The following is a 26,017-nucleotide window of genomic DNA, read 5'->3' as shown; positions in this document are numbered from 1 at the left end:
GCTCTTCACAAAGAAAAAACAGAAAAAAGACATGAACATTCTAGCCATAAAACAATGACCCAGAACACAAATAAAATAACCTGAAACATAAAATGTCAAGAACTGAACAAAACCAACTGAATCAAAATATGATGAGATGATGACTTGGTGGGTTTCTGTCGTGGTCAATTTTTATGAGTCTGGTAAGGAAGGGCTGTCATTAGGTAAAGGTTGAATTGGTTCTGGTACATTCACTGAACTCATTCTGGTACATACCCAGATTTTAAGTCAGTTATCCTCAAACAGTTTGTAGCATCCAGTCCCACTTTTCCATTCCGGACCACGCTAGATATGAAAGGCGAGAGCATTGGAGATATTCGGTTCAAGGCCACTTCTGGGGACATTTTAACTTGACTTGTAAATCACCACTGAAAGTAGAAGGAAAGAATGATGATCAGGGCTTACAAATGGACTAGATACAACACGCTTCCTGAAAACTGGACAGCATACAGCAGTTCCTCTTGCATGAATAAATAATTCCTTTCCCATCTCTAGCGCAGCCTCTTCCAGTGATCTTCCAGAAGAAACCACCTCACTTCTTCTCAGCTACTCAGGACTGGGACTACACCACTGCTTTTCAGGAACAGAAGGAACCCCTGAAATACAATTCCCTCTTCCTTCCCAAAGCTGATTTCTACACTGCCATACTCTACTTAAAGTGGTCCCACTCTATCTCACAACTGGCTTGCTCTATTTTAGTTGAGTCCAAGGAGCCCTTGCTAGCAATCCTCTATCCCAACACAAAAACACACACATCACTGAGTTAGCAATCTCTCCCTCTGTGTCCCCACAAGGAGTAAAAACTTGATGGATAATACCATATAAAACCCTACAACAGGCTAACCTGCTTGCAACTATTCCTTACTAGAAATTATTTACTGCTGATATACCTTTTTTTTTTTTTTTTTTTTTTTGGAGACGGAATCTCACTCTGTTGCCAGGCTGGACTGCAACAGCACAATCTCGGCTCACTGCAACCTCCGCCTCCCAGGTTCAAGTGATTCTCCTGCCTCAGCCTCCTAAGTAGCTGGGACTACAGGCATGCGCCACCAGGCCCAGCTAATTTTTGTATTTTTAGTAGAGACAGGGTTTCACCATGTTGGCCAGGATGGTCTCGATCTCTTGACCTCATGATCCACCCGCCTCAGCCTCCCAAAGTGCTGGGATTACAGGCGTGAGCCACTGCACCCGGCCCACTGCTGATATACCTTTCTTAATAATCTTTCCGTCCACAATGTAGTAAAACTACCTGTTTATGTGATCTCTTCCCTGCAGGGACTACATTTTGAATCCCCAAGGTTTAACAGAAATACCTGGCACATGCTAAACACTCAATAAACATTTTTTAATAAATAAATGAGGGGACAAAAGTTAGAGAAATATTTCTGTATGGAGAGAAGATAATGTGCCCCCCCAAAAAAAAATTTGGTAGGGGAATAGACATAACAAAATCCAAGGGATAGATATAGCAAAAATCTACTTGACAATTAAATTATGAAAACATCACCTATGCAGCTATCAAGCAACACAGACTAACACGGATCTTAAGGTATTTGACTTTAAGGCACTAAGTCCTTACACTTAAAACCACAAAAGTAGAACCAATACATCATATCTAAATTATCTGGAAACTCAGGGGCTGGGAGAGAGAGTACACGAATTCTTCTTAATAGATTTCTAAATGAAAGCCTCTTCCTTCAGAGGAATAAGTCGATTCAAATGATCGTTTCCTTCCTCAATTTTAAAGAATAATGCCACATCAAAAGAAAATTAATTTCCAGCAAGTTACCAGTAAATGATGTTCTGGTTCTAGTTTTCATACATTATACCACATGAAAACTTGCAAGTCCTTGCTAAAATAAATGTTGAAAAGTAGAACCTGTTTCAATGTATTATTTCAGATAGTAAATAACAAATTTATTTGCTAATTTGATAGCTCAAAAAATAACACTTTGACCCTATATAGTGATGACACCCAGAAGTATCTTCAAGATACTTATAACACCTTTATACTTATACTTCAGTTCCAAAATCATCCTTTTTGTAAATATAAAACAAGCTCTTCTTCTGACCACTTAACAGATGACCCCCACCGACTATTCTCTCATTTCAAAGTAAGACTAAACATCTAACACAGTACTACCAATCATAAAAATCATGTACTTTTTAAAATGTTTTATCACTTATAAGGAGCGTCCATATATACTACTGCAGTTGATCTTCACAAGCCCGAGGTAGTAAAGAATTTTAATTCCCATTTTGCAGATAATATGGGTAATTATTATCATTTGATTCTGAACAGTATACTAATCCACATCATAATTTTGAAGCCTATTTTTTTCCATTCGCCAACATTTCCACCTTCATGTCTATGTCACAATTCTTGAAGGGATGCTTATCAAAGTCATATGCTAAGTACAAATATACCCATGTTATAAAAAAGCAAAAGGGTCTCACCTATATTACAAAATTGTTCTTCTGTGTTTTTTCCCACAGTACCTATTATTACTTTATCTCTTGTTTCTACAAAAGAAGGAAACAGAACCAACACATTCTAGACATCTATCTACCCACTATCAGGCATTATATTACTTTCTATCTGTAATTTCATTTACTTTCCCCCAACTCTGTTCCCTGAGAACAATAATTGTTCCCATTTGACAAATGGAAGCTACAGAAACTTGACAAATAGAAAATTAAAGCTCAACAAAATAGAGTAACTTGTTGAACGTTGGAAGTTGGAGCATCAGAATTCGAATCCGGCTTCTCCAAGTCCACTATACCCATCTTCCTCTCAAATAAACATTGATAACTTCGATCACCAAAGAGAAAAGCATCAAGGTGATTTTTTAAAGCGTATATCTTATAAAATGTGAACAGACAAAAAGTAACAAATTTAAACAAATGATTGCTTTACCACTAAAAACACACTGGACTATTGCTGGGCTACTGCTGAACCTGTTCAGAGTAATTCACTAGACAAATGTTAAAAGGAACAACCTTGCTCTAGAAGCCAAACCATACTAAAAGTGACACCAATACATTCTAATTCAGCAACGGTCGTGACTTTAGAATGACACCTTAGGGATGAATTCTCTTTATTTCTAGGGCAGCCATAATACTATTTTTTGACAGTGCAAGGTTTCACGCAGTTTTAAAATCTATTTCAACCACGAGGAGGTGTGACTTCTCTTAAAAAAAAACAAGGGAGGCTGGAATACAATGACTCCAAAATCAGAGGTCACTTAGCCAAAAACACTGGTCCTTTGGTGCAGTGAACTGGGTACATGGACAGGGAGTCACCACCGGTAGTAACTCTTACGCATGGCAGCACTATAATACACCCCAGATATACAAATATTTATGGTGGTCAGAGTCACCTGAATGCTTCTCCTGCAATTTGTATTTCCTGATTTTGACGTATTGCAAAAGGAAAATGCAAAATTACAATTTTTGCAAGGGTCTGCTACCCCAAAATAAAGTTACAAAAGGTCCTTTGATGAGAGGCCTGGGGATTACAAAGACGTCTAAAGCGCCATCCAGGTTCTTGCAATTAAAAATAGATGACAAACACGGAAACATGTGCCCTGCTGACGTCATGGAACGGAAAGGGGTGGCATCCTGCTGCGTCACGTCGACGTCATACAGCGCACGAGGGAAGTTACACTGGGGAAGCAATTTCCCCCAGGGGGCAACATTCGAGAAAAACAAGCTAGCTCAGACCCGAAGAATGACCACCCCACTCTAGGGGACGTCTTAAAAGGGACACTCTCCCCTCTCCCAAACTGTATGGTTCCCCTCATCAGGCAACAAGGAACTAATACTCGGGGTTTACAGGGACCAGGGGATGGGCCATACATGGAGAAAGAGACGCATCTGGCCTTGGGGGCTCGTTCTTGAGGGGATCAGCGTGATGGGGATGAGAAGGGCATCTTTGGAACGGGGGGCCTTCCCCATAGGAAGAGGAGGCGAGTCCCCTGGCCATATTTAAACCACGGTTCTCCACGCCACCTGTGCGACTCGGGATCCAACCTCCCCGCACCAGCCCCAGTCCAGGTACCTGGAACTTAGTCCGATCGGTAACCGGCGACTACGTGGGGTACAGGTACCCGAGCGCGCCCCCGACCGACGCACCGACCTGCGCGCGCGCCGCGGGCCGGATGCGTGCGCACTCCCCGGACGTCCCGCCCCGCCCCCTCTGCGGCCCCAGAGCTGGGCGGCGTGCGCGCCCCCGCGCCGCGCCGAGCCGGGCGCTCGGAAAGGCGTCCCCGCGGTGCCTGACAGTTCCTTCCTCAGTGCCTGCCCCGTGAGTGGCGAGGAGCGCGGAGTCTTGCCACATCAGGAGGGCCCTGTTACGTGAGGCTGTGCACGGAGACTATTCCAGGAAGAAGAGGGGACACTTGGTGGGCGGGGTGATTTCGGGCAGTCAGGTGGGCGACCCGCGTAGGCGTCTGAAAGGCCCGCGTCGTTAGGGAAGGCAGGAGCGGCGTCTCTGGTTACAGGGTTGGGCAAAGGGCAGAGGTCAGCGTCCAGGTTGGACAGCAGCACCTTTGAGCGATGGCGGCGTCTGGGGAACCCTGGAGGCAGTGGCAGGAGGAGGTGGCGGCGGTGGTAGTGGTGGGCTCCTGCATGACCGACCTGGTCAGGTTAGTCCGGGGCAAGTTACTGAGTCTGCGGCTTGGGGGAGGAGGTGTGCCGTGCGCTATGCGCCCAGCGGAGCTCTTGGGCGCTGGGTCTCCAGGGATAGACCGTGCTAGCTTTGGGTATGAGCTGCAGGTTTTCGAAACCCTCAGCCTGCCTTCCCGGCATGAAAGAATTTGAGTCTGTAAAGGTAAACCTCAGGGGAGGGGACATAAGAGGCCAGGGTTTAGTGAAAGCTCTAATATTACTAAAAGCGCTCCCCAAAGACCTTTCTTGGCCCGGCTGCTGAGCCTTTCCCCAAACGAGCCAGGGAACTTTGCCTACGTCATTTTACCTCCTCCGAGAATGTGCCTACCTCACAGGGTTGTTGTGAGGACTAAATGAAGTAAAGTGTTTGTCAAGCGTAACATTATCCAATTTGGATATTATTCGTCTGAGCTTATTGTATAAAATAATGAGTCGAGCAGAAGTAAAAAAAGTCTGTCAGCTTTCCCCATGTTGATTGTCGGCATTACTGCAGTATTTTATATTTACAGCGTATATTTCAGCAAGCCAGGTATGAATCAAAATAAAAACATAAACACAGTATTTACAACCACTAAAAACTATCATCAAATTATGATAGAAAATATGGCAAATGAAAATTGTTGAGTTAGGTCAGTAAGACTGAGTAAACAGATCCTTCTGATTTATCTTTTTTTTAAATTAAGGTAGCTTTTCTGATTATAAAAGTAAAGTATGTTCATTGTAAAAGTAGTAATAAATTCAGATATTCCAAGAAAATCCTACCACTCCAATTACTGCAGTTCAGTCTTTTGATGAATATCTTTTCAAATGTAATGCTACTTTTATGTTATAAAAATGATCAGGTATACTACAGTAACACCTCATCTGTCCTGAAATGTTGCTTTTCCAAAGGGTATTAGAGAAAGTGGAACTAAACAAAAAAGCCTTGGGGCAATCAAAATAAGTCACCAAATTGCTGCACCAAACCACCTGTATTCTACTCAAAAAATAGGTCTAGGGTCTTCATGTAACCAATTTAACCTTACCTTAAAATATTTATAAGCTGTGTTGCCAAATTTCCACTGAGATTAGAAAGGTGGGAGTAGAGAGGAGAGACTGCTAGAGGCAGTTATAGTGACTGATGAAAACTTGAGGGTGAGTAGGAGACTATGTAACAAGAAGAAGCAATAAAAGAATTTTAAATATCAGTGACCTTGGCCGGGCGCGGTGGCTCAAGCCTGTAATCCCAGCACTTTGGGAGGCCGAGACGGGCGGATCACGAGGTCAGGAGTTCGAGACCATCCTGGCTAACACGGTGAAACCCCGTCTCTACTAAAAAATACAAAAAACTAGCCGGGCGAGGTGGCGGGCGCCTGTAGTCCCGGCTACTCGGGAGGCTGAGGCAGGAGAATGGCGTAAAAACCCGGGAGGCAGAGCTTGCAGTGAGCTGAGATCCGGCCACTGCACTCCAGCCTGGGCGACACAGCGAGACTCTGTCTCAAAAAAAAAAAAAAAAAAAAAAAAAAAAAAAAAATCAGTGACCTTTATTTTTCCACAAATATTAGAACTATTTTGTCAGACACTGTGACAAAATAAAAATACTTTCCTTTGGTGACAGAGCATAAAATTGAATCTAGTTGGAGACATTTGTTGAAGAGGCCTGTACATCTTTTTCTAGAGCAAGAGTCAGTAAACTTTTCTGTAAAGGGCCAGATAGTAAATATTTTAGACTTTGCAAGCCATGTATAGTCTAGGTCACATTTTTTTAACAACATTTTTTAAATGTAAAAACCATTCTTACCTCCCAAGCCTTACAAGAACATCCTGCAGGCCATAGATTACAGACACCTGTGTAGAAAGAACATCACTGTGTTTACAACACAATATAGCAATTGCTTTTACTGGTGATGACTCTTTTCAATAAAAGGTTATATGGTACTTGTTAAATTTTGTATAAAAATGGGACATGTATTTCACTTTAGAAAAAGTTTCATCAAAAATTCATAAAGTTTAGTTACATAAAGAATAAACCTTCAGTAAACCTTCATCTAAAATGGTCATCCCATGCGAAATCCACCTAGCTAAATGTTTACCGTGATTTTATATGTGAAGTGGCAGAAGAGTAAGAAAACTAAAGTGGGCCAGGCACAGTGGCTCACACCTGTGATCCCAGCACTTTGGGAGGCCAAGGTGGGCAGATCACCTGAGATCAGGAGTTTGAGACCAGCCCAGCCAACATGGTGAAACCCCATCTCTACTAAAAATATAAAAATTAGCTGGGCATGGTAGCTGGCACCTGTGATCCCAGCTACTCAGGAGGCTGAGGCAGGAGAATTGCTTGAACCTGGGAGGTGGAGTTAGCAATGAGCCGAGATCGCGCCATTGCACTCCAGCTTGGGCGACAAGAGCAAAACATCTCAAAACAAAAAAAAAAAGAAAAGAAAATTAAGTTTTCTCATACATACTACCTAAATAAAAGTGTCACGGTTAAAATTCAGAGCCATTTCCTTGTTACCAAACTAAGAACTTTCTGTGAAGCTTGACCATCAGATACTAAAAATAACTATAATACTTTGTGGGGTGGGGTAGGGGAGTGGTGTCAAAAGCCCATTTTAGTATCCATCAGGGTTTTAAAATCTTATTTCAGAGCTAGAAAAATCTGGAAATTATTTATTCTAGTCCTTCAGTTTTTAGATAAATAAACTGAAGCCCAGAGAATAATTTCTCCTCTTGCCCATATTCTTTCCTTCATAAAATATCCAAGTTTCTTCTCTTCACATGAATCATTAGTAAAAATCTAATCATTAGTAAAATTTTTACTAATGATTCACTAATCATTAGTAAAATCATTAGTAAAAATTTTAACTAATGATTGGTAAAATCGTTAGTAAAAAATCATTAGTAAAATCATTAGTAAAAATTTTATTCCCGTATAGACTCTCACTACTAATTCCCACAGGTTTTCAACAAACTTTTCATGGTCTCTCATTACTTATGACTCTGAAGATCTTCACAGAAATCAGAGTATAGGATTTTCATTTAAAACCCTGCATCTGTGATAAACTTGGGTGCAACTTTTCTAGTTACAGTTAGTATCATGATTATATTAATTATCTACTGCTGCTGTAACAGATTACCAAACTTAATAATTAAGTAACGCAAGTTTATTTTTTTACAGTTCTGGAGGTCAGAAGTCTAATACGGGTCTCACTGGGCTAAAATCAAGGTGTCAGCAGGGCTGGGCTCCATTCTGGAGACTCTAGAGGAGGCTCTGTTTTCTTTCCTTTTCCACCTTCCAGAGACTGCCCACATCCTTGGTTCATCATGGCCCCTTCCTCCATCTTCAAAGCCAGCAATGGTTGTTCAGGTCTTTCCCACATCACATCACTCTGACCCCCAGTCTTCTGGCTCCCTCTTCTACATTATAAGAATGCTTGTGATTACATTAGGGGAATTAATTACATTAATTCAGGATAATCTCTTTATTTTATGGTAGCTTATTAGGAACCTTAATTTCCCCTTGCCATGTAACACCATATTCACAAATTCTGGGGATTTGGATGTGGACATCCTTTGGGATAGGGGAGCAGAGAGTATGTTATTTTTGCTACCACAGTGGTTAAGCTTGAAGTAAAAAATCCTACAATACTTAGTTCTCAGAGACTCTTTGAGCCTATCATTCTATCCTCACATTTTACAGGTGAGATAAGGAAGAAAGCTTCAATGACTTACTCCAAATCACACAGCCAGTGAGTGGCATAGTAAAGGCTGCTACCCAGGTCTCCCAATCCTTACCTTTCTTTTTTATTTTTTTAAATATATATTTTCTATTTTTTTTTTTTTAAAGATGGGCTCTCGCTGTATTGCGCAGGCTGGTCTTAAACTCCTGGGCTCAAGCTATCCTCCTACTTGGCCTCCCAAAGTGCAGTGGTTACAGGCGTGAGCCACGGTGCCTGGCCCCAATTCTTATCTTTCCATTGTATCATTCTACCTCTAACTCTGACTAGTGTTTATTGCCCTTTTCATCTACAGTACATTTGATAGCTTGTAGTCTGTACATTCATTGTTAACTTTATAAACTGATAAGGAATAACAACTAAGGATTTATAATTTTCAAGTCTAAAGATAGTATCTTTATTACTGTGCCTTATTCCTAAATTTAACTGTAACTAACCTGGACACCCATGCCTATTCTTTAGTATCACTTCAGAAATAAAACTGCTTCAATAACTAAGCCCTTTTGGATGGCATCCAAGCCCAACTTACTTTATATATTACATTACTGTGTGCCAGACACTGCTAATTCAATCAATGAATAACTGGTTTTTTCATTTCTAATTTCAGTCAGCTATGAGTAGTAAGTCCTATGTAGTAATAATTTTTAAAAATCATTAGCTCATACAGCATGACAAACAATTGAAATTATTTAATACTTATATTTTTCTCATTATCCTCTTCCTTCTTGAACACTCATCTCTAAAGTTACACACTACAAAGATACAAGAAATGAACCCTGGTCTTATGGGATATAAAGTCAAAGATTTTCCAAAGACAGATTTCCCCCCCAAAAAAAAACAGTGTGAACATTTTTAGACATTAGGCTCATAGGCCTTTGTTAATCATGCTTTCATGAGTAATCCTTATTTTTTTATGACCTGTATCACCCATTTTTTCAATTATTCATTCAAGAAATACTTATTGAATTTATAGTGTGTGCCAGGCACTTCCCGATGTGCAGAGGATACAGCAGTGAAAACACAGACAAAAATCCCTGCCTCATGAAGTTTACCTTCTAGTAAGACAATATCAGTAGAAATAAGATAAATACATAGTATGTTAGATAAAAGCTAAGGAGAAAAATTAAACATGTAAAGAGGGATGGGAATAGGAACTTTAGATTACTGGCTTCAGAAAGCCTCACTGAAAAGGTCATTTAGAGTAAAGACCTAAAGGAGGAAGGAAAACAAGTCATAATGTGAGGGAAGAGCATTCCAGGCAGAGGGGATAGCATACTCGAAGGCCCTGTTCAGTGAAGAACATGGAGTCCAGTGTGGCTGAAGAAGAAAAAAGGAGTCAGGAGAGAGCAATCAGTGATTAAAGAACATTGAATCATACTCTGCATGAGATGAAAAGCTAGTGGAGGATTTGAGCAGAGGAGTGGCATAATCTTATTTTGATTTTAATAGGATCTCTCTAAGGGCTATGTGAGGATAAATAGCATGAAGGAAGGCAAATACAGAAGCAGGGAGACAAATTGAGAGTCACTTCCAACAGTCTGGGCAAGAAATGATGGTAGCTGGAAAGCAGTGCAAGTGGAGAGAAAGCATCTTTTGATTATATTTTTGGAGTAGAGTTGACAGGATATGCTGCAGAGTAAGAGATCTGTCAAGGATTACTCTTAAGTGCTACAGCCTCTGCAACTGGAAGAGGAAATTGACCTCTACTAAAATGCAGAAGATTGTGTGCAGAGAAAGTTGGGTGGGAGAGGGCTGTATCGGGCACAGAGTGGAAATGGGAGGGTTGAGGTACCTACTAGACATCCAACTGAAGAGGTCAAGAAGACAGATACAAGAGTTTGGAGTTCCAAGGAGAGGTCCAACCCAGAGATATAAATTTCAGAGTCATCAGTGTATAGATGGTATTTAAAGCCATGAGGCTGGATGAGATCACTGAGGGTCTGATCTCCTAGGGCACTACAACATTTAGAGGATAGATTTTTAATAAAATTGACTTCCTGTCTCTCTTCCAGTCTCTCTACAGTCCTAAAACTTGCTTTGAGACAAGCTTAATACAAACCTATGTTTATATTTCCATGGCAATAGACTCTGATGTCAACTAAAACTCTGTGTTATCTTTTTACATGCTGCCAATTAAAAGTGATGGCTTGAGAGATAAGCGTCTAAATTTAATCCTGCCAAATCAGGAAATAAGTGCCTAATTTTCAAAAGGTTTAATTGAATAGTGGAATAAGTGAATTTAGAAACTTTTAGATCCAAAGTGGATGAAGCATTGGACCTAGATTACTTTAAAAAAAAGTTATGGCCAGGCACAGTGGTGACTCAAGACTATAATCCCAGCACTTTGGGAAGCCGAGGCGGGTGGATCCCTGGAGCTCAGGAGTTAAGACCAGCCTGGGCAACATGGCAAAACCCTGTCTCTGCAAAAAATACATAAATTAGCTGGGCATAGTGGTGTGAGCCTGTGGTCCCAACTCCTGGAGGGCTGAGGTGGGAGGATCACTGGAGACCCAGAGGTTGAGGCTGCAGTGAGCCTTGATTGCACACTGTACTCCAGCCTGGGCAACAGACTGAGACCCTGTTAAACATACAAAATAAAAAAGAGTTATACTGTACCTATCAAAGTTTATATTTGTTTGACATAATACAGTGCTTTCTAACTGGGACACAGGTTAGAGAGTCAAGAAGCCTCTTGGCTGGTCGTATTTAAAACAGAGAAATCTCTTTTACAGTCACATTTTCAGAAACTAAAAAAGGAATATTAATCCAAAAAGTATCATGCTTTCCAGTATTGGAGGAATATAATATCATCCTTCATTATTCTTTCTGCTTCTTAATTTGATCTGAAAAGTTGCTTATAAGTTACCAATCATTTATTAAATTAGTATTTTGTTAAACATAGTTCTATCAGCTGTATTGCCTAATATCAAAAGTTTAATGTGATTAGATCTCATTTGTCAATTTTTGCTTTTGTTGCAATTGCTTTTGGCATTTTTGCCATGAAATTTTTGCCTGTCCTATGTCCAGAATGGTATTGCCTAGGTTGTCTTCCAGGGTTTTTATGGTTTCAGGTTTTACATTCATCTTTAATTCATCTTGAGTTGATTTTTGTATTTGGTGTGAGAAAGGGGTCCAGTTTTGGTCTTCTGCACATGGCTAGACAGTTATTCCAGCACCATTTATTGAATAGGGAGTCCTTTCTCCATTGATTGTTTTTGTCCATTCCCATTCGTGGGAAATTTACTATGTCCCTTTAATGAAAATATACATTAAAAAATTATGGTTGGGCGCAGTGGCTCATGCCTGTAATCCCAGCACTTTGGGAAGCAGAGGTGGGAGGACTGTTTGAACCCAGGGGTTTAAGACCAGCCTAGGTAACAGGGTGAGGAGACTCTGTCTCTTAAAAAAAAAGCATATGACAAAGAAAGCACCTACTGTGTACTATTACAAAGCAGTTCCTTTAGCAATCCATTCCTTTGCCAGCTCTCTGTGCCTTAGGCTTTTCATGTCTATATTCCAAGGAGAACAAAGTAAGGTGGACTTTGTGATGAGTTTTGCTCTAGTATTTTGATGACTTGTTTATAATATTGAAATACTTGTAGTGTGCTAAACACTAAGAATACTGCAGTTCGGAAAACACTGTTACTGCTTGTCTTCGTCCCTTTTGTGCTGCCATAACAGAATACCTAAGACTGGGTAATTTATTTTTTTTAAAGTTCAGGGGTACATGTGCAGGTTTATTATATAGGTGAATTTGTCATGTGGGTTTGTGGTACCCAGGTATTATTATTTTTTTTTTGTCACCCAGGTATTAAGCCTAGTTCTCATTAGTTCTTTTTCCTGATCCTCTTCCCTCCTTTCACCTTCCACCCTCAGGTAGACCCCAGTGTGTATTCTTCACATCTGTGTGTCCAGGTGTTCTCATCATTTAGCTCCCACTTATAAGTAAGAACATACAGTATTTAGCTCTCTATTCCTACGTTTGTGTGCTAAGGATAATGACCTCCAGCTCCATCCATGTTCTGGCAAAGTACATGATCTTGTTCTTTTTAATAGCTGTGTAGTATGTCCAGAATGGTATTGCCTAGGTTGTCTTCCAGGGTTTTTATGGTTTCAGGTTTTACATTCATCTTTAATTCATCTCGAGTTGATTTTTGTATATGGTGTAAGAAAGGGGTCCAGTTTTGGTCTTCTGCACATGGCTAGACAGTTATTCCAGCACCATTTATTGAATAGGGAGTCCTTTCTCCATTGATTGTTTTTGTCCATTTTGCCAAAGATCAGATGGTTGTAGGTATGTGGCCTTATTTTTGGGACTTTTTGTTCTGTTCCATTGGTCTATGTGTCTGTTTTTGTACCAGTACCATGCTGTTTTGGTTACTATAGCCCTGAAGTATAGTTTGAAGTCAGATAGTGTGATGCCTCCAGCTTTGTTCTTTTTCCTTAGGATTGCCTTGGCTATTCAGGTTCTTTTTGGTTCCGTGTGAATTTTTATTTTATTTTATTTTATTTTTTCTGTCTTTTTTTTTTTTTTTTTTTTTTTTTTTTTTTTTTTTGAGACAGAGTCTTACTCTGTCACCCAGGCTGGAGTGTAGTAGTGCAGTCTTGGCTCACTGCAACCTCCACCTCCCAGATTCAAGCAATTCTCCTGCCTCAGCCTCCTGAATAGCTGGGACCACAGGCCCGCACCACCACAGCTGGCTAATTTTTGTATTTTTAGTAGAGACGGGGTTTTGCCATGTTGACCAGTCTGGTCTCAAACTCCTGAACTCAGGTGATCTGCCAGCCTCGACCTCCCAACGTGCTGGGATTACAGAGGTGAGCCACTGCGCCTGGCCTTATTTTTCTTGAGACAGAATCTTGCTCTTTCACCCAGGCTGGAGCGCAGCAATGTGATCATGGCTTACTGCGGCCTCAACTTCCAGGCTCCAGCAATCCCCCCACCTTAACCTCCCGAGTAGCTGGAACCATAGGCACACACCGCCATGCCCAGCTAATTTCTGTATTTTTTTTTTCCAAAGATGGGGTTTTGCCATGTTGCTCAGGATGGTCTTGAACTCCTGAGCTGAAGCATCCCACCCACCTCAGCCTCCCAAAGTGCTGGGATTACAGGTGTGAGCCATCATATGCAGCCCCGTTTGAATTTTAAAATTCTTTTTTCTAGTTTTGTGATGAATGTCATGGTAGCTTAATAAGAATAGTATTGAATCTGTAAATTGCTTTGGGCAGTATGGCCATTTTAATGATATTGATTCTTCCTGTCCATGAGCATGGAATGTTTTTTCTACTTGTTTTTGTCATCCCTGATTTCTTCAATCAGTGTTTTGTAGTTCTCATTGTAGAGATTTCTCATCTCCCTGGATAGCTGTATTTCTAGGCATTCTATTTTTTGTATGTGGTAATTGTGGATGGGATTGCATCCTTAATTTGGCTTTTGGCTTGACTGTTAGTGTATCGGGATGCTAGTGATTTTTTGTGTGTTGATTTTATATCCCGAGACTTTGCTGAAGTTGTTTAACAACTTAAGGAGCTTTTGAGCCAAGATTATGGGGTTTCCTAGGTATAGAATCATGCAAACAGGGATAGTTTGACTTCTGTCTTCCTACTTGAATGCCTTTTATTTCTTTCTCTTGCCTGGTTACTCTGGCAAGGACTTCCTCTACTGTGTTGAATAGGAGTGGCGAGAGGAGGCATCCTTATCTTGTGCTGGTTTTCAAGGGAAATGCTTCCAGCTTTTTCCCATTCAGTATGATGTTGGCTGTGGGTTTGTCATAGATGGTTCTTATTATTTTGAGATATGGTCCTTCAATGCCTAGTTTATTGAGAGTTTTTAACACAAAGGGGTGTTCATTTTATGGAAAGCCTTTTCTACAACTATTGAGATAATCATGTGGTTTTTGTCTTTAGTTCTGTTTGTGTGATGAATCACAGTTATTGATTTGCATATGTCGAACCAACCTTGCATCCCAGGGAAAAGCCTACTTGATCATGGTGGATTAGCTTTTTGATGTGCTGCTGGATTCAATTTTCTTTTTTTCTTGTACCAGGTTTTGGTATCAGGATGATGCTGGCCTCATAGAATGAGTTAGGGAGGAGTCCCTCCTCCTCAGTTTTTTGGAATAGTTTCAGTAGGAATGGTACTAGCTCTTCTTTGTACATCTGACAGAATTCGGCTGTGAATTCGTCTGCTCCTGGCCTATTTTTTAGTTGGTAGGCTATTTATTACTGATTCAATTTTGGAGCTCATTGTTGGTCTGTTCAAGGATTCAGTTTCTTCCTGGTTCTGTCTTGGGAGAGTGTATGTGTCCAGGAATTTATCCAGTTCTTCTAAACTTTCTAGTTTGTGTGCATAGAGGGATTTATAATATTCTCTGATGGTTATTTGTATCTCCATGGGGTCAGTGGTAATAACCCCTTTAAGTTCTGTTCATTAAATATAATGAACAGAAATGTATTGGCTCATGGTTCTCTCCAGAATGGAGAGTCCAAGATCAAGGGCATCTGGTGAAATCGCTGTGCCATTCCATGGTAGAAGAATAAAGCGGGTGGGGAGGAAGAGAGAGAAGTAAAAAGAGGTTAAACTTGTCCTTTTGTTAGGAACTCACTCCCTTGATAACAAACTCACTGCCATGATAATGGCATTAATCCATTCATGAGGACAGAGCTCTCATGACCTAAACTCCACTTAAAAGTCTCACCTGCCAGTGCCATTTCATTGGCAATTAAATTTCAACATGAGTTTAGGAGGGTACAAACATTTGAACCATAGCACTGCTCTTAGGGAATTTAGAGTCCAAAGAAGAAGGCAGACACAAAAAGAGATTATTATAGTATGACGTGGTAAGTGCCTGCAGGTTATGCGGGAGAACAGGGAACACTTCCTGGAAGAGATGCCCCCTGAGCCAAATTTTTAAAAATAAGCAGGTGCTAACCCAGAAAAAAGGGGAAGGAAGACATTCCACCACCTGGGGTTACACACAGAAGCAAAATCATGGAGGTGCTTGCATGGTACATGCTGAGGCAGCAACCCTTGGATCTTAGAACATCAAGATATACAGTGGTGATGAAAGGCCTAATCAGCCATGCTGAGGTGCTTTGGTTTTATTCTGTAGGCCCTGGAAACCAGCGAAGGGCTCAAAGTATAAGAATGACAGCCAGATTTATATTTCACATAGTTCACTTAGTGCTAAAGTCAGATTTAAAAGAAGCCAATGTTTTGAAGGCATCAAAGGCATTCTTCTTGAAGACAGGAAGACCCATTTGAAGGGTAAAGCAATAGTACTCAGAAATGTTGATGATGATGCGAACTAGGACAGTAGTGCTGGGAATCAAAAAGAGGAAAAAGCCTAAAGATATATTTAGGGGCGCTGGGCGCGGTGGCTCACACCTGTAATCCCAGCACTTTGGGAGGCTGAGGCAGGCGGATCACGAGGTCAGGAGATCAAGACCATCCTGGCTAACATGGTGAAACCCCGTCTCTACTAAAAATACAAAAAATTAGCCAGGTGTGGTGGCGGGCACTTGTAGTCCCAGCTACTCAGGAGGCTGAGGCAGGAGAATGGCATGAACCTGGGAGGCGGAGCTTGCAGTGAGCCAAGATCATGCCACTGCACTCCAACCTGGGCAATAGAGCGAGACTCTGTCTCAAAAAAAAAAAAAAAAAAGAAAAGAAGAAATATTTAGGGGCTAAAATAGTTGGAAACAACTGTTTAGTAAAGTGGGCATGAATCAAGCATTCGCTCTCTGATCTTTTGTAAGAAAACACTAATGTTGAAACTTTACTTTCCCACATTGACAAGACCTAGAAGGTAGATCCTTGGAAAGAATCCCATCTGATAGAACAAAAGCATTCCATGCTTACTACTTTTATGGGGGGGGGGGGCAGTTATATTCCTTAAAAATCAAAATAAATGTTATCAAATAATTAAGAGATAGTCAGATTCTCTCTAGGGGAAAAAAGTCCTAATTTGGTTTTGAGATTTAAGAAAAAATACAGGTATTCTTTCATAATTGTAATGGAGACGCTAATGACAAATTTAGCTCAAAAAGTTTGCAAATATTAAATGGAGGCAATGAAATGACAGAAGATATAAACATAAAATAGAATGTTAAAATACGAAATAGAATCTTCCATATACCAGTACAACATTCTTAAGGAAAAAAAAAAACTACACAAAGCTCAACCACCCATGTAACAAAGATATTTATAATGTGTAAATTGTTGTCGGGGAACTTAGGTACTGTGGAACTAGAGAATATCTGAGTAGCAAAGAAACTTGAGTTCATTTTTGTGTTGAAATGACCACCCTCTTCATTTTAAATATAGGAAGCACAAGTCTAGAAAGAATTAACTGATTTTCCCCCAGCTAATACCTAATTAGGATTAGAGCCAGGATTAAAGTTTTTATCTTTTGGCTCTCAAATACTAACACATTGTGTTACTGTGAAGTTTTGAGTAGCATTTCAGAAGTTTGACATGTACTGGATTTACAGGAGACAAAGTGTTCAGAAGTGCTAGTAAGGACCAATTTCCTTGAAAAAGAAAGCAAAGCTAATATTGCAATTATCAGTATCAGAGTACTTAGTAGTATTGTCCTTTAGAATTTTTTTCAGACCTGCCATTTTTATTATATATGCATAACATTTACCATTTTAAATTTACAATTCATTAGCATTAAGTACATCCACATTTTTTTACAAACATCACCACTAATCATCTCCAAAACTTTTTTCATATTCCTAAACAGAAATGATGTCCTTATTAAACAATAGCTCCCTATCCCCTCCTCCCCTCAGCCCCTGGCAACTACTATTCTACTTTGTATCGCTATGGATTTGACTACTTTTAGGTACATTATATAAGTGGAATCATGCAGTCTTTGCCCTTATGTGACTTACTTATTCCACTTGGCATAACATCCTCAAGAAAGGGTAAGTAAACTTGAAGACATAGTAATAGAGATTATCTAAATTTAAGCATAGAGGAAAAATGCACAGAGCCTCTGTAACCTGTGGAACAGTTTACCATATGTATAATTGGAGTCAAAGTATCTCATATAGGTGGAGTCTTTGTAACTGGCTTACTTCACTTAGCATAATGTTTTCAAAATGTATCCATGTTGTAGCATATTTCAGAATTTTCTTCCTTTTAAGGCTGAAAAATACTCCATTTATGTACATTACACATTTTGTTTATTCATCTGTCAATGGACATTTGGGTTGCTTCTACCTTTGGGCTATTGTGAACAATGCTGCTATTAACATGGGTGTACAAATATCTGTTTGAGCCCCTGTTTTCAGTTCTTTTGAGTATATACCCAAAAGTGGGATTACTGGATCATATGGTAATTCTATGTTTAATTTTTTGGGGGACCCACCATATTGTTTTCCATAACAGCAACACTGCTTTTCCTTTTAGTTTCTTGCATTTTCTTTGTAAAGTCCCTATTCTTCATCTTACTCACCAAGCCTCCCTTTTCCTATTTCAGTTTAGACTATTTTTTTGTTTTGTCTCCCATTTGTAGTCCCTCTTTTATGTCCTCTTATGCAATTTTGCATCCCCGTATGCATGTATATCTGTCATGTCAGTATATGTTTGTGCAAGAGGAAAAATGTGTCTGTACAGGCAAGGAGCTCAGTAAACCTCATACCTTCTCTGCCCTCCTCAGTCTCAGCAGCATCATTTTTGTGGCCATTTAATACTCTGTTACATAGATATACAAAAATTTGTTGATTCAGTGCCCTAAATAAGTACTTTTAAGTTGTTTCTGTTTGCCATGATGAACTTCTTTGAACGCTTATCTTTTGGACTCATGTCTGTTTCCTTAGGTAAATTCCTAGAGATGGAATTTCTAGGTCAAAGGAAATAACATTCTTGTTTGTGTTTTGTTTTCTTTTGAGTCAAGGTCTAGTTCTGTCACCCAGGCCGGAATGCAGTGTCGCGATCGCAGCTCACTGCAGCCTTGACCTTCCAGGCTCAATCAATCCTCCCACCTCAGCCTGCTGAGTAGCTGGGACTACAGGTGCATGCCACCATGCCCAGCTAATTTTTTGTATTTTTTTTTTTTGGTTGAGACAAAGGTCTCACCATGTTGCCCAGGCTGCTCTCAAACTCCTGACCCCAAGCTATCTGCCCACCTTGGCCTCCCAAAGTGCAGTGATTACAGACGTGAGACACCATACCTGGCTGGAAATAACATTTTTTAAACTTTTGAAATATATTGGCAATTTGCCTTCATAAAAGTTCTTCTGAAATACACTCCTACTCACAGTGTATGAAAGGCCTATTTCCTGGATTTTTAACGAACACATTACTAGTTGAGAGATGATAAATGTTTTCATGTTTGATTATAAAAGGAGATGTCGAATGTTTTCCAGATGTTTGTTATTTATTTGTGTTTCTTTTGTGAGTTGCCAGCCACGGATCCTTTGTCCATTTTTCTGTTGAACACTCCTTAAGATTTTAAACAGAGTTCAAAGAAAAAAAAAATGTAAAGATGCTGGTTAAGAGTTCTGCAGCAAAGAAACTAATAGTGTAAGAGTGAAAGGAGGAGAATTTTAAGACTCTGGCTAGCATAAAATATTGTGGAAATATGGAAGAGAGAGATTCTCAACCCTGGTTGCCATTTAGAATCCGTTAAACCAGACTCTCCAGGGAGGAAATCCAGGCATCAATTTTTGTTTTTTAAATTCCCCGTAAATTTTAATGTGCCACAGGGATAGAGAAAAAGTGACTTACTGATAAAAGCAGGAACTATGAAGTAGAGCAAATGTGACAAAATACTGTAGCAATTTGGAGAAATTAACCTTTAAGAGAAAGGGGGTGGAGTTATTCCTGACCAAGGGGAACCATGATTGGCACAGATAAACACATCAGTGTTTAAGTGGCATCATATCTGGTTATCCAGTGTCTCCACTGTGGTAATACAGAGTCTTCATTCTTGACACATTATATCACATGATGCTGTCCAGTGAATATCAGTTCTTGAATTATGTGAGTTCCGCCCAGGACAGTTGCCTCCTAGTTAGGTGGCTGCGTCTTCCTCCATTCTGAGAGTGATTGTACAATGTTAAAACTAAATTGTAAGCTAAGTGAGGACAGGGTCTGAATATCTCTAGAACTTCACACAGAGTCTGGAATGTAGTAACTGTAACAAATATATGCTGAGAATGGATTGAGTATCACAAAAACGATCTGAGATTATTCCAGTTTCTTCCATAGTTTTCATACTAAATGAAGATGTGCTTCATTGAATACAATTTTAATACTTTTTAGTATTTTCTACACAGTAATGAACTACCTTTTTGTCATATTATCTTCAAGGACAAGATTTCTTTGAATTGTATAAGGTTCCTCTTAAGACGACTGATTGAAGACACTTTTTTGAGGCCTCAAATTCTTCATGTGAGCATTTAAAATATTTCCATCTGCCTTGCTTTACCTTCTTTGTGATTTTTATATGACTAGTTTGACTTGGAGTGTTTCTTGTATACATGCAGAAGGCTGCTATAAATTATCTCTGTTTGTATATGGTTGATGTGTTTTCTAAATAAAAGCTGAGAGTTTTGTTTTTGCTTTGGGTTTGGGATTTTTTGTTTCAGGGTGTTTTGGTTTTTTGTTTGTTTGTTTGTTTTGGTTTGTTTCCCAAATACATCACATATTAGGTACTGGCTTGTCTTCCATAGTCAAAAATATCTTCAAATGCAATTCTTCTGTAGCATTGCAGAAAGTAATTTGTGCAACAGTTTTTTAAGTACTCTTTACAAATTATATTTTACATCTGGATTTTTACCACCAGTTTAAAAAGTTACAATTCATACACTGTTATAGCAACAATATTGGTTTTTTCTGAGTTAGAAATCTTCATTTTGAAGTGAGAAACACAGATCTACATTTTTAGTTACCTAAGTTTTCAACCAAATACTCTGCCAAAAATCTTTTAGAAACTCGATTTTAAAGTCCTTCAGGCTGTCTCAATGAAAATCATAAGCAGTTCTTTGGTATTCTGTCAAGACCATAAAGAAAATAGAATATTATCTAAAATGTTTTTTTAAGCTGTTTCAAACTATCACAGTACCTTGCTCAAAGTAGTTACTCAGTGAACATTTGTGGAGGGAAGGTAGGAATGCTGGCATGCCACAGTTGCCCAAGAATAGCAGCTATGTAGAATGGCTGTGTGGGGACCCTGGTTCCAGCAGAACTTTCACCCTACTGACAGCTACAGCCAGGAAACTGCATTGTTTAACTGGTTAGTTCTTTGGGTTGTAATGAGCGGAGGATCATTTCAGTTACTTCAAGAATGGATACTTGCTTGCAAGGGGACCCAGAATTAGCTTAACAGCCAGGTCTCAGGAAGAGCAGGAACCAGGGAAGGTTCCTAGGAAATGGATTGTTGTTGAATTTTTACCCCAGTGCTCCATCATTACCCTGGCCCCACTGTCCTCCCCATGTGTGCTCCATACCCTTGCTCCTCTCTCTATTTGCAGGCTTTCTCTGCGAATATAGCACCTACTCCTTCCCAACCCTGCCAGTGTTTTGCCCTTATTGGTCTCCTTTACACCCCTGCATCCATTCAAGCTTCTGCTTCCACCACAAATTGCTTCCTTCTTACCATGTTTGTTGTTTGTTGGGTGTTCAACTGTGGTGTTTTATATACATTCATTAAGCTAGGCTGACTTTCTGTCTGCTTGACGTGTCCCTTACCTAGGGAATTGTATTAATATCACCTACCATGATGGTGGATTTGACAATTTCTTGTTGTTGTTATATTTATTTTGGTTTTATGTATTTTACAGCTATTTTATTTTTTATATTTAGACTTGAATTATTACATTTTCCTGCCGAGTTTAACCGTTTTTCCCCCTTTCCTGTGGTGCTGATGAATTTAACCTTTTGATTAAAGCGAATTGCCATATTTTATCTGTCTTTGCCCTAAGCTTTTTTATTTTTTAATTTTTGGCTAATATTGATAAAGCTATCCAGGTTTATTTTAGTTGCTATTTGCCTTGTATATCTTGTCCTGTCTTTTTTTCTTTTCACCCTTCATTGTGTCTCATAAACAGCATATACCTGGATTTTAGCCTTTTGTTGGCTTGTTTGATTTATTAATTTTTTTATAACTGCGATACTTTTTTCTTTTTACTAGAGAATGTAATCCAGTCACATTTGTTGGGAGTTCTGATTTATTTGAATTTATTTTAAATGTGTTATGTTACAATAAACTGCTCTTTAGAACACTATTTTTCAAACTCATTAAGGCTGTAGAGCAGGGGTCCCCAAACCCTGGGCCACAGACCAGTACTGATCCGTGGCCTGTTAGGAAACAGGCTGCAAAGCAGGAGGTGAGTGGCAGGCAAGTGAGCAAAGCGTCATCTGTATTTACAGCCACTCCCCATTGCTCACATTACCTCCTGAGCTCCGCCTCCTATCAGATCAGCAGTAGTATTAGATTCTCATAGGAGCGTGAACCCTATTGTGAACTGTACATACAAGGGATCTAGGTTGTACACTCGTGAGAATCTAATGCCTGATGATCTAAGGTGGAGCATTGAGGAGCAGCTGCAAATACAGATTAACATTAGCAGAAAGGTTTGACTGCACAGAAACCATAATAAGTCAACTGCTTGCAGACTCATGTCAAAACCTTATCAGTGAGTGGCAAGTGACAGTTAAGCTGTATCTGGTGGCAGGCTTAACTTTATAGTGGCAAGTGAGTTGATATACTTCAGTTGTACAGCTGCATCTGGTAGCAGGCTTTAAGTCAGAATCTGACAGTTATTTTAGCCCACACATGGCCCACCCATTATTTTATTTACCATGCCTCTTTCTCACGCTGCACACTTGTCTCAGTCACAGTTTTGGTAAGCCAATGAGCTAATCCTAGCCAAAATGAGTAAAAAATAAACGTCACTGGAGAGCTTCTTTGAAAAGGGGGGAAAGACCCAATGATGAGACAGCAGAAGACTTTAAGACTGGCAACAAAATGAAAGCTGCATTTAAAAGAAAATACCAAGAGTCCTATTTAAATTACGGGTGCATTGCAATAGGTGATTTCACATTCTCCAAACCTGCTTTGTATAATATGTGGTAACTGGCTATCCAACGAAGCCATGAAACTGCTTTGCTACATGGAGACCAAGCACTGCACATTAAAAGACAAGCCTTTGGAGTTTAAAAAAAAAAAAAAAAAAAGTGAATGGGAAGAACAGAAGCAATCATTGAAGGCCACAGCTTCATCAAATGTGTCTGTACTGACAGTATCATTGTTAGTGGCTGAACGCATCGCTAAAGCTAAGAAGTCCTTTACTGTTGATGAAGAGTTGACCTTGCCTGCTGCTAAAGACATTTGTCATGAACTTTTAGGAGAGGCTGCAGTTCAAAAGGTGGCACAAGTTCCTCATTCAGCTGGCACCATAACTAGACAAATTGATGAAATAGCAGAGGACATTGAGGCACAATTGCTAGAGTGGATTAATGAGTCACTGTGGTACGCAGTCCAGGTTGATGAGTCTACTGATGTTGACAACAAGGCAACAATGCTTGTTTTGTGTAATGTATTTTTCAGGAGGATGTGCATGAGGATATGTTATGTGCACTTTTGTTGCCAGCCAACACCACAGCTGCAGAACTGTTCAAGTCTTTGAATGATTACATGTCAGGAAAACTGAACTGGTCATTTTGTGTGAGTATATGCGTGGACAGAGTGGCTGCCATGGCTGGACAGCTTTCTGGTTTCACTACTCAGATCAAAGAGGTTGCTTCTGAATGTGGGTCTACACACCATGTCATCCATAGAGAAATGCTGGATAGCCAAAAAATGTCACCTGAACTTAACAGCATTTTGCAGGATGTGATTAAAATTATCAGCCACATTAAAGTACATGCCCTTAACTCACGTCTCCTTCGCACAGCTCTATGAGGAGGTGGGCGCAGTGCACACGTCTTCTCTTATACACAGAAGTGAGATGGCTTTCTAAAGGTAGGTCACTGATCAGAGTTTTTGAGTTACAAGAGCCACTCCAGAGATTTCTTTGAGAAAAACAGTCACCACTGGCAGCACATTTCAGTGCCACAGAATGGGTTGCAAACCTTGCTTCCTTGTGTGACATATTCAACCTGCTCAACGAACTCAATCTGTCACTTCAGGGAACACAACGACTGTGTTCGAGTTGTCAGATAAAGGGGCCGCACTCAAAACCAAACTGGAATTATGGGGGTGACAAGTGAACACTGGAATTTCTGACATGTTTCAAACATTAGCAGAGATTTTGAAAGAGACTGAGCCAGGGCCTTCTTTCCCCCAGCTGGTGCATGATCACATATCTCAGCTTTCAAAGGAGTTTGAGCATTACTTCCCAACCACAAAAGACCCCCCCAAACTGGGAAGGAATGGATCCACAACCCATTTGTGGATAAGCCAAGGTGAATCGACTTTGTCCGTGCTGGAGGAGGACCAACTGCTTGAAATCGCAAATGACGGTGGCCTTAAAAGTATGTTGAAACAGCTTCAAATCTTCATACAGTCCAGATTGAAGTCAAGGCAGAATATCCAGAGATTGCCCCAAAAGCCCTGAAAAGCTTGCTTCCATTTCCAACGTCCTATCTTTGTGAGCAGGGTTTTCTGCAGTAACAGCAACCAAAATGAGATTATGGAGTAGACTGGACATAAACAACACACTTCAGGTATCACTGTCTCCCATCACCTCCAGATGGGACCGTCTAGTTGCAGGAAAACAAGCTTAGGGCTCCTACTGATTCAACATTATGGTGAGTTGTATAATTATTCCATTATATATTACATTGTAACAATAATAGAAATAAAGTGCACAATAAATGGAATGTGCTTGGATCATCCCGAAACCATTTCCTCCCCCTGATCCATGGAAAAATTGTCTTCCACAAAACCGGTCCCTGGTGCCAAAAAGGTTGGGGACCACTGCTGTAGAGCACAAGTAAGTCATGCTTTTTGTGGAATACCACAGAACATTAAACTTCAGTTAACTATATTCATACTTCCCATGAAATTGTGTGCTCTCTTCTGCTAGACTATAGGTTACATAAAGAATACTGCACTCAGGGGTTTAAGAAGAAAAGTTAAATTTGATAACATTGTATCCATTCACTTAATGCCTTCTGAATTAAGTAGGAAAGGAGCACCATTATTTGACCTTTCCATCTCAGCATCTTAGTTCAGCTTGTAGAACACCAACGTTCTTCAGAAGTATAATTACTATTAAATAAAAATTACACAATAAATTATAAAATCGTAAAATATAAATCAGTCCAAAGGCTTTAGGTACATTTCTGGATAATATCTTGTAAGTTTTGGAGTCAGATCAACCTTGCTTTGAATCCTGGCCCTGCCATCTTCTACTGGGTGAACATGGATATGTTTTGTAATCTCTCTGATTTTCATCCTCCTTATCCGTGAAATAGGATGAAAATAATAATAACTTTCTCATGGGATTATTGTAATGGTTAAGTGAATTGATAGTTATAAAGTGTTTAGTGCAGTATTTATCATATAATAAGTCCTCTGGAAATATCTGCCATTATTAGTGTATTATTTCAATTGGACTTACTATATTAGGACCCCCAAAGGAGATGATTGTCTGAGTTGAATTTTAAAGGATTTGAATGGATTAGCTCAACTGAGAAGCAAAGGAAAGAACCTTCAGGCATACAGAATAGGCTGTGCAAAGATATTTTAAATATAAGTAAGATTTTAAGAATGAACAGTGTCAAGAGACCACCGGGAAAGCCACCATTCTTTCCTCTGTAACGTCACCTAGTGACACACTCAAAACAAGAAGTGGTGGAAAGGGATGAAATATAGGTCGTTTTTAGTATAGAATTATTGTTTCTTATGCTCTTATATAAATGACTGTTAAGTAAATATTTGTGTGTTTTATCTATTGAATATCCAACATTATAGTCAAAATTGAAAGAATACCAATTGTCAAAGAAAGTAGCATATTGTGGTTAAAAACTATAGCAGTGGAGTCAGAATAGCTGAATTAAAAATTCGCTCAACCCCTAACAGCTTTGTGTTTTTTTGATAAGCCAATACTTTTTGAATTCTCACTTTCTCCCTAAAACTGATGATAATGCCTGTTAAGCTCAAAATAACATAATGAGTTATTGATTATACATGATCACCAAAAACAGTAGATAAATTAAAATTTAATAATTGATTCCAGATTACATTATTTTTTCTTATGCTGATTTATCCTTCTAATTGTATTTTGCTTAGGATAAAATTAAAATCTGTTTTTATTTCTTTAAACTACACGAACAGATGGCAAAAAGATGTAACCCAGATAATTATAATGTAGTGACAGAAGTCATTCTAGAATTTAAAATTTACTATAATTAATTGGCAAAATACAAAATAAAATATTGGTTTTGTAGTTATTTGTCACTGTCATTTTTATTATTTTACAAATGCATACTTTTCTTGTCTTCAGTGAATTTAAAAGCAAGTCATCAGGAACTTTTGACAAATGACTTTGTTCCACCAAACCCTTTCTGCTCTGTTTTTCAGCATTCTGATTTTCCCACTTTCCAGTTCTTGTACACATACCTTTTGCCATCC

At 39.5% G+C, this 26,017-nt stretch overlaps 2 protein-coding genes across 23 annotated transcripts in view; one reads left to right on the top strand and one right to left on the bottom strand.

Annotated features, from left to right (window-relative positions):
- The window catches only part of BABAM2 (BRISC and BRCA1 A complex member 2), a 493,307-nt gene that overhangs the window by 450,042 nt on the left and 17,248 nt on the right, over positions 1–26,017 (bottom strand). For 6 of the 10 annotated variants that reach the window (XR_011611569.1, XM_071076429.1, XM_071076433.1 and 3 more), the window contains exons 1-2: positions 4,100–4,231; positions 256–407 (exon numbers count right to left, since the gene is read on the bottom strand). Coding sequence is in view for 9 of the 10 variants with exons in the window: in XM_071076429.1 (XP_070932530.1) it covers positions 256–383 (128 nt within the window). In the remaining variant the exon portion in view is untranslated. Of the gene's footprint in view, positions 1–255; positions 408–2,496; positions 2,564–4,099; positions 4,232–6,487; positions 6,535–26,017 lie in introns of those variants that run through there. The other 4 variants (XM_071076430.1, XM_071076435.1, XM_071076432.1 and 1 more) reach the window with 2 other exon arrangements.
- LOC105479735 (ribokinase) overlaps positions 3,724–26,017 on the top strand; it is a 115,716-nt gene continuing 93,422 nt past the window's right edge. For 6 of the 13 annotated variants that reach the window (XM_071076441.1, XM_071076440.1, XM_071076444.1 and 3 more), the window contains exon 1: positions 4,106–4,345. In XM_071076441.1, the coding sequence (XP_070932542.1) occupies positions 4,200–4,345 (146 nt within the window). In that variant the 5' untranslated portion in view covers positions 4,106–4,199. The other 7 variants (XM_011737908.3, XM_011737907.2, XM_011737912.3 and 4 more) reach the window with 7 other exon arrangements.

This window comes from Macaca nemestrina, chromosome 13 (assembly GCF_043159975.1).
Source record: "Macaca nemestrina isolate mMacNem1 chromosome 13, mMacNem.hap1, whole genome shotgun sequence".
In the NCBI taxonomy this organism is placed as follows: domain Eukaryota; kingdom Metazoa; phylum Chordata; class Mammalia; order Primates; family Cercopithecidae; genus Macaca; species Macaca nemestrina.
The sequence above is the reverse complement of the archived record's forward strand: the minus strand, read 5'-3'. Positions and strand labels throughout refer to the sequence as shown.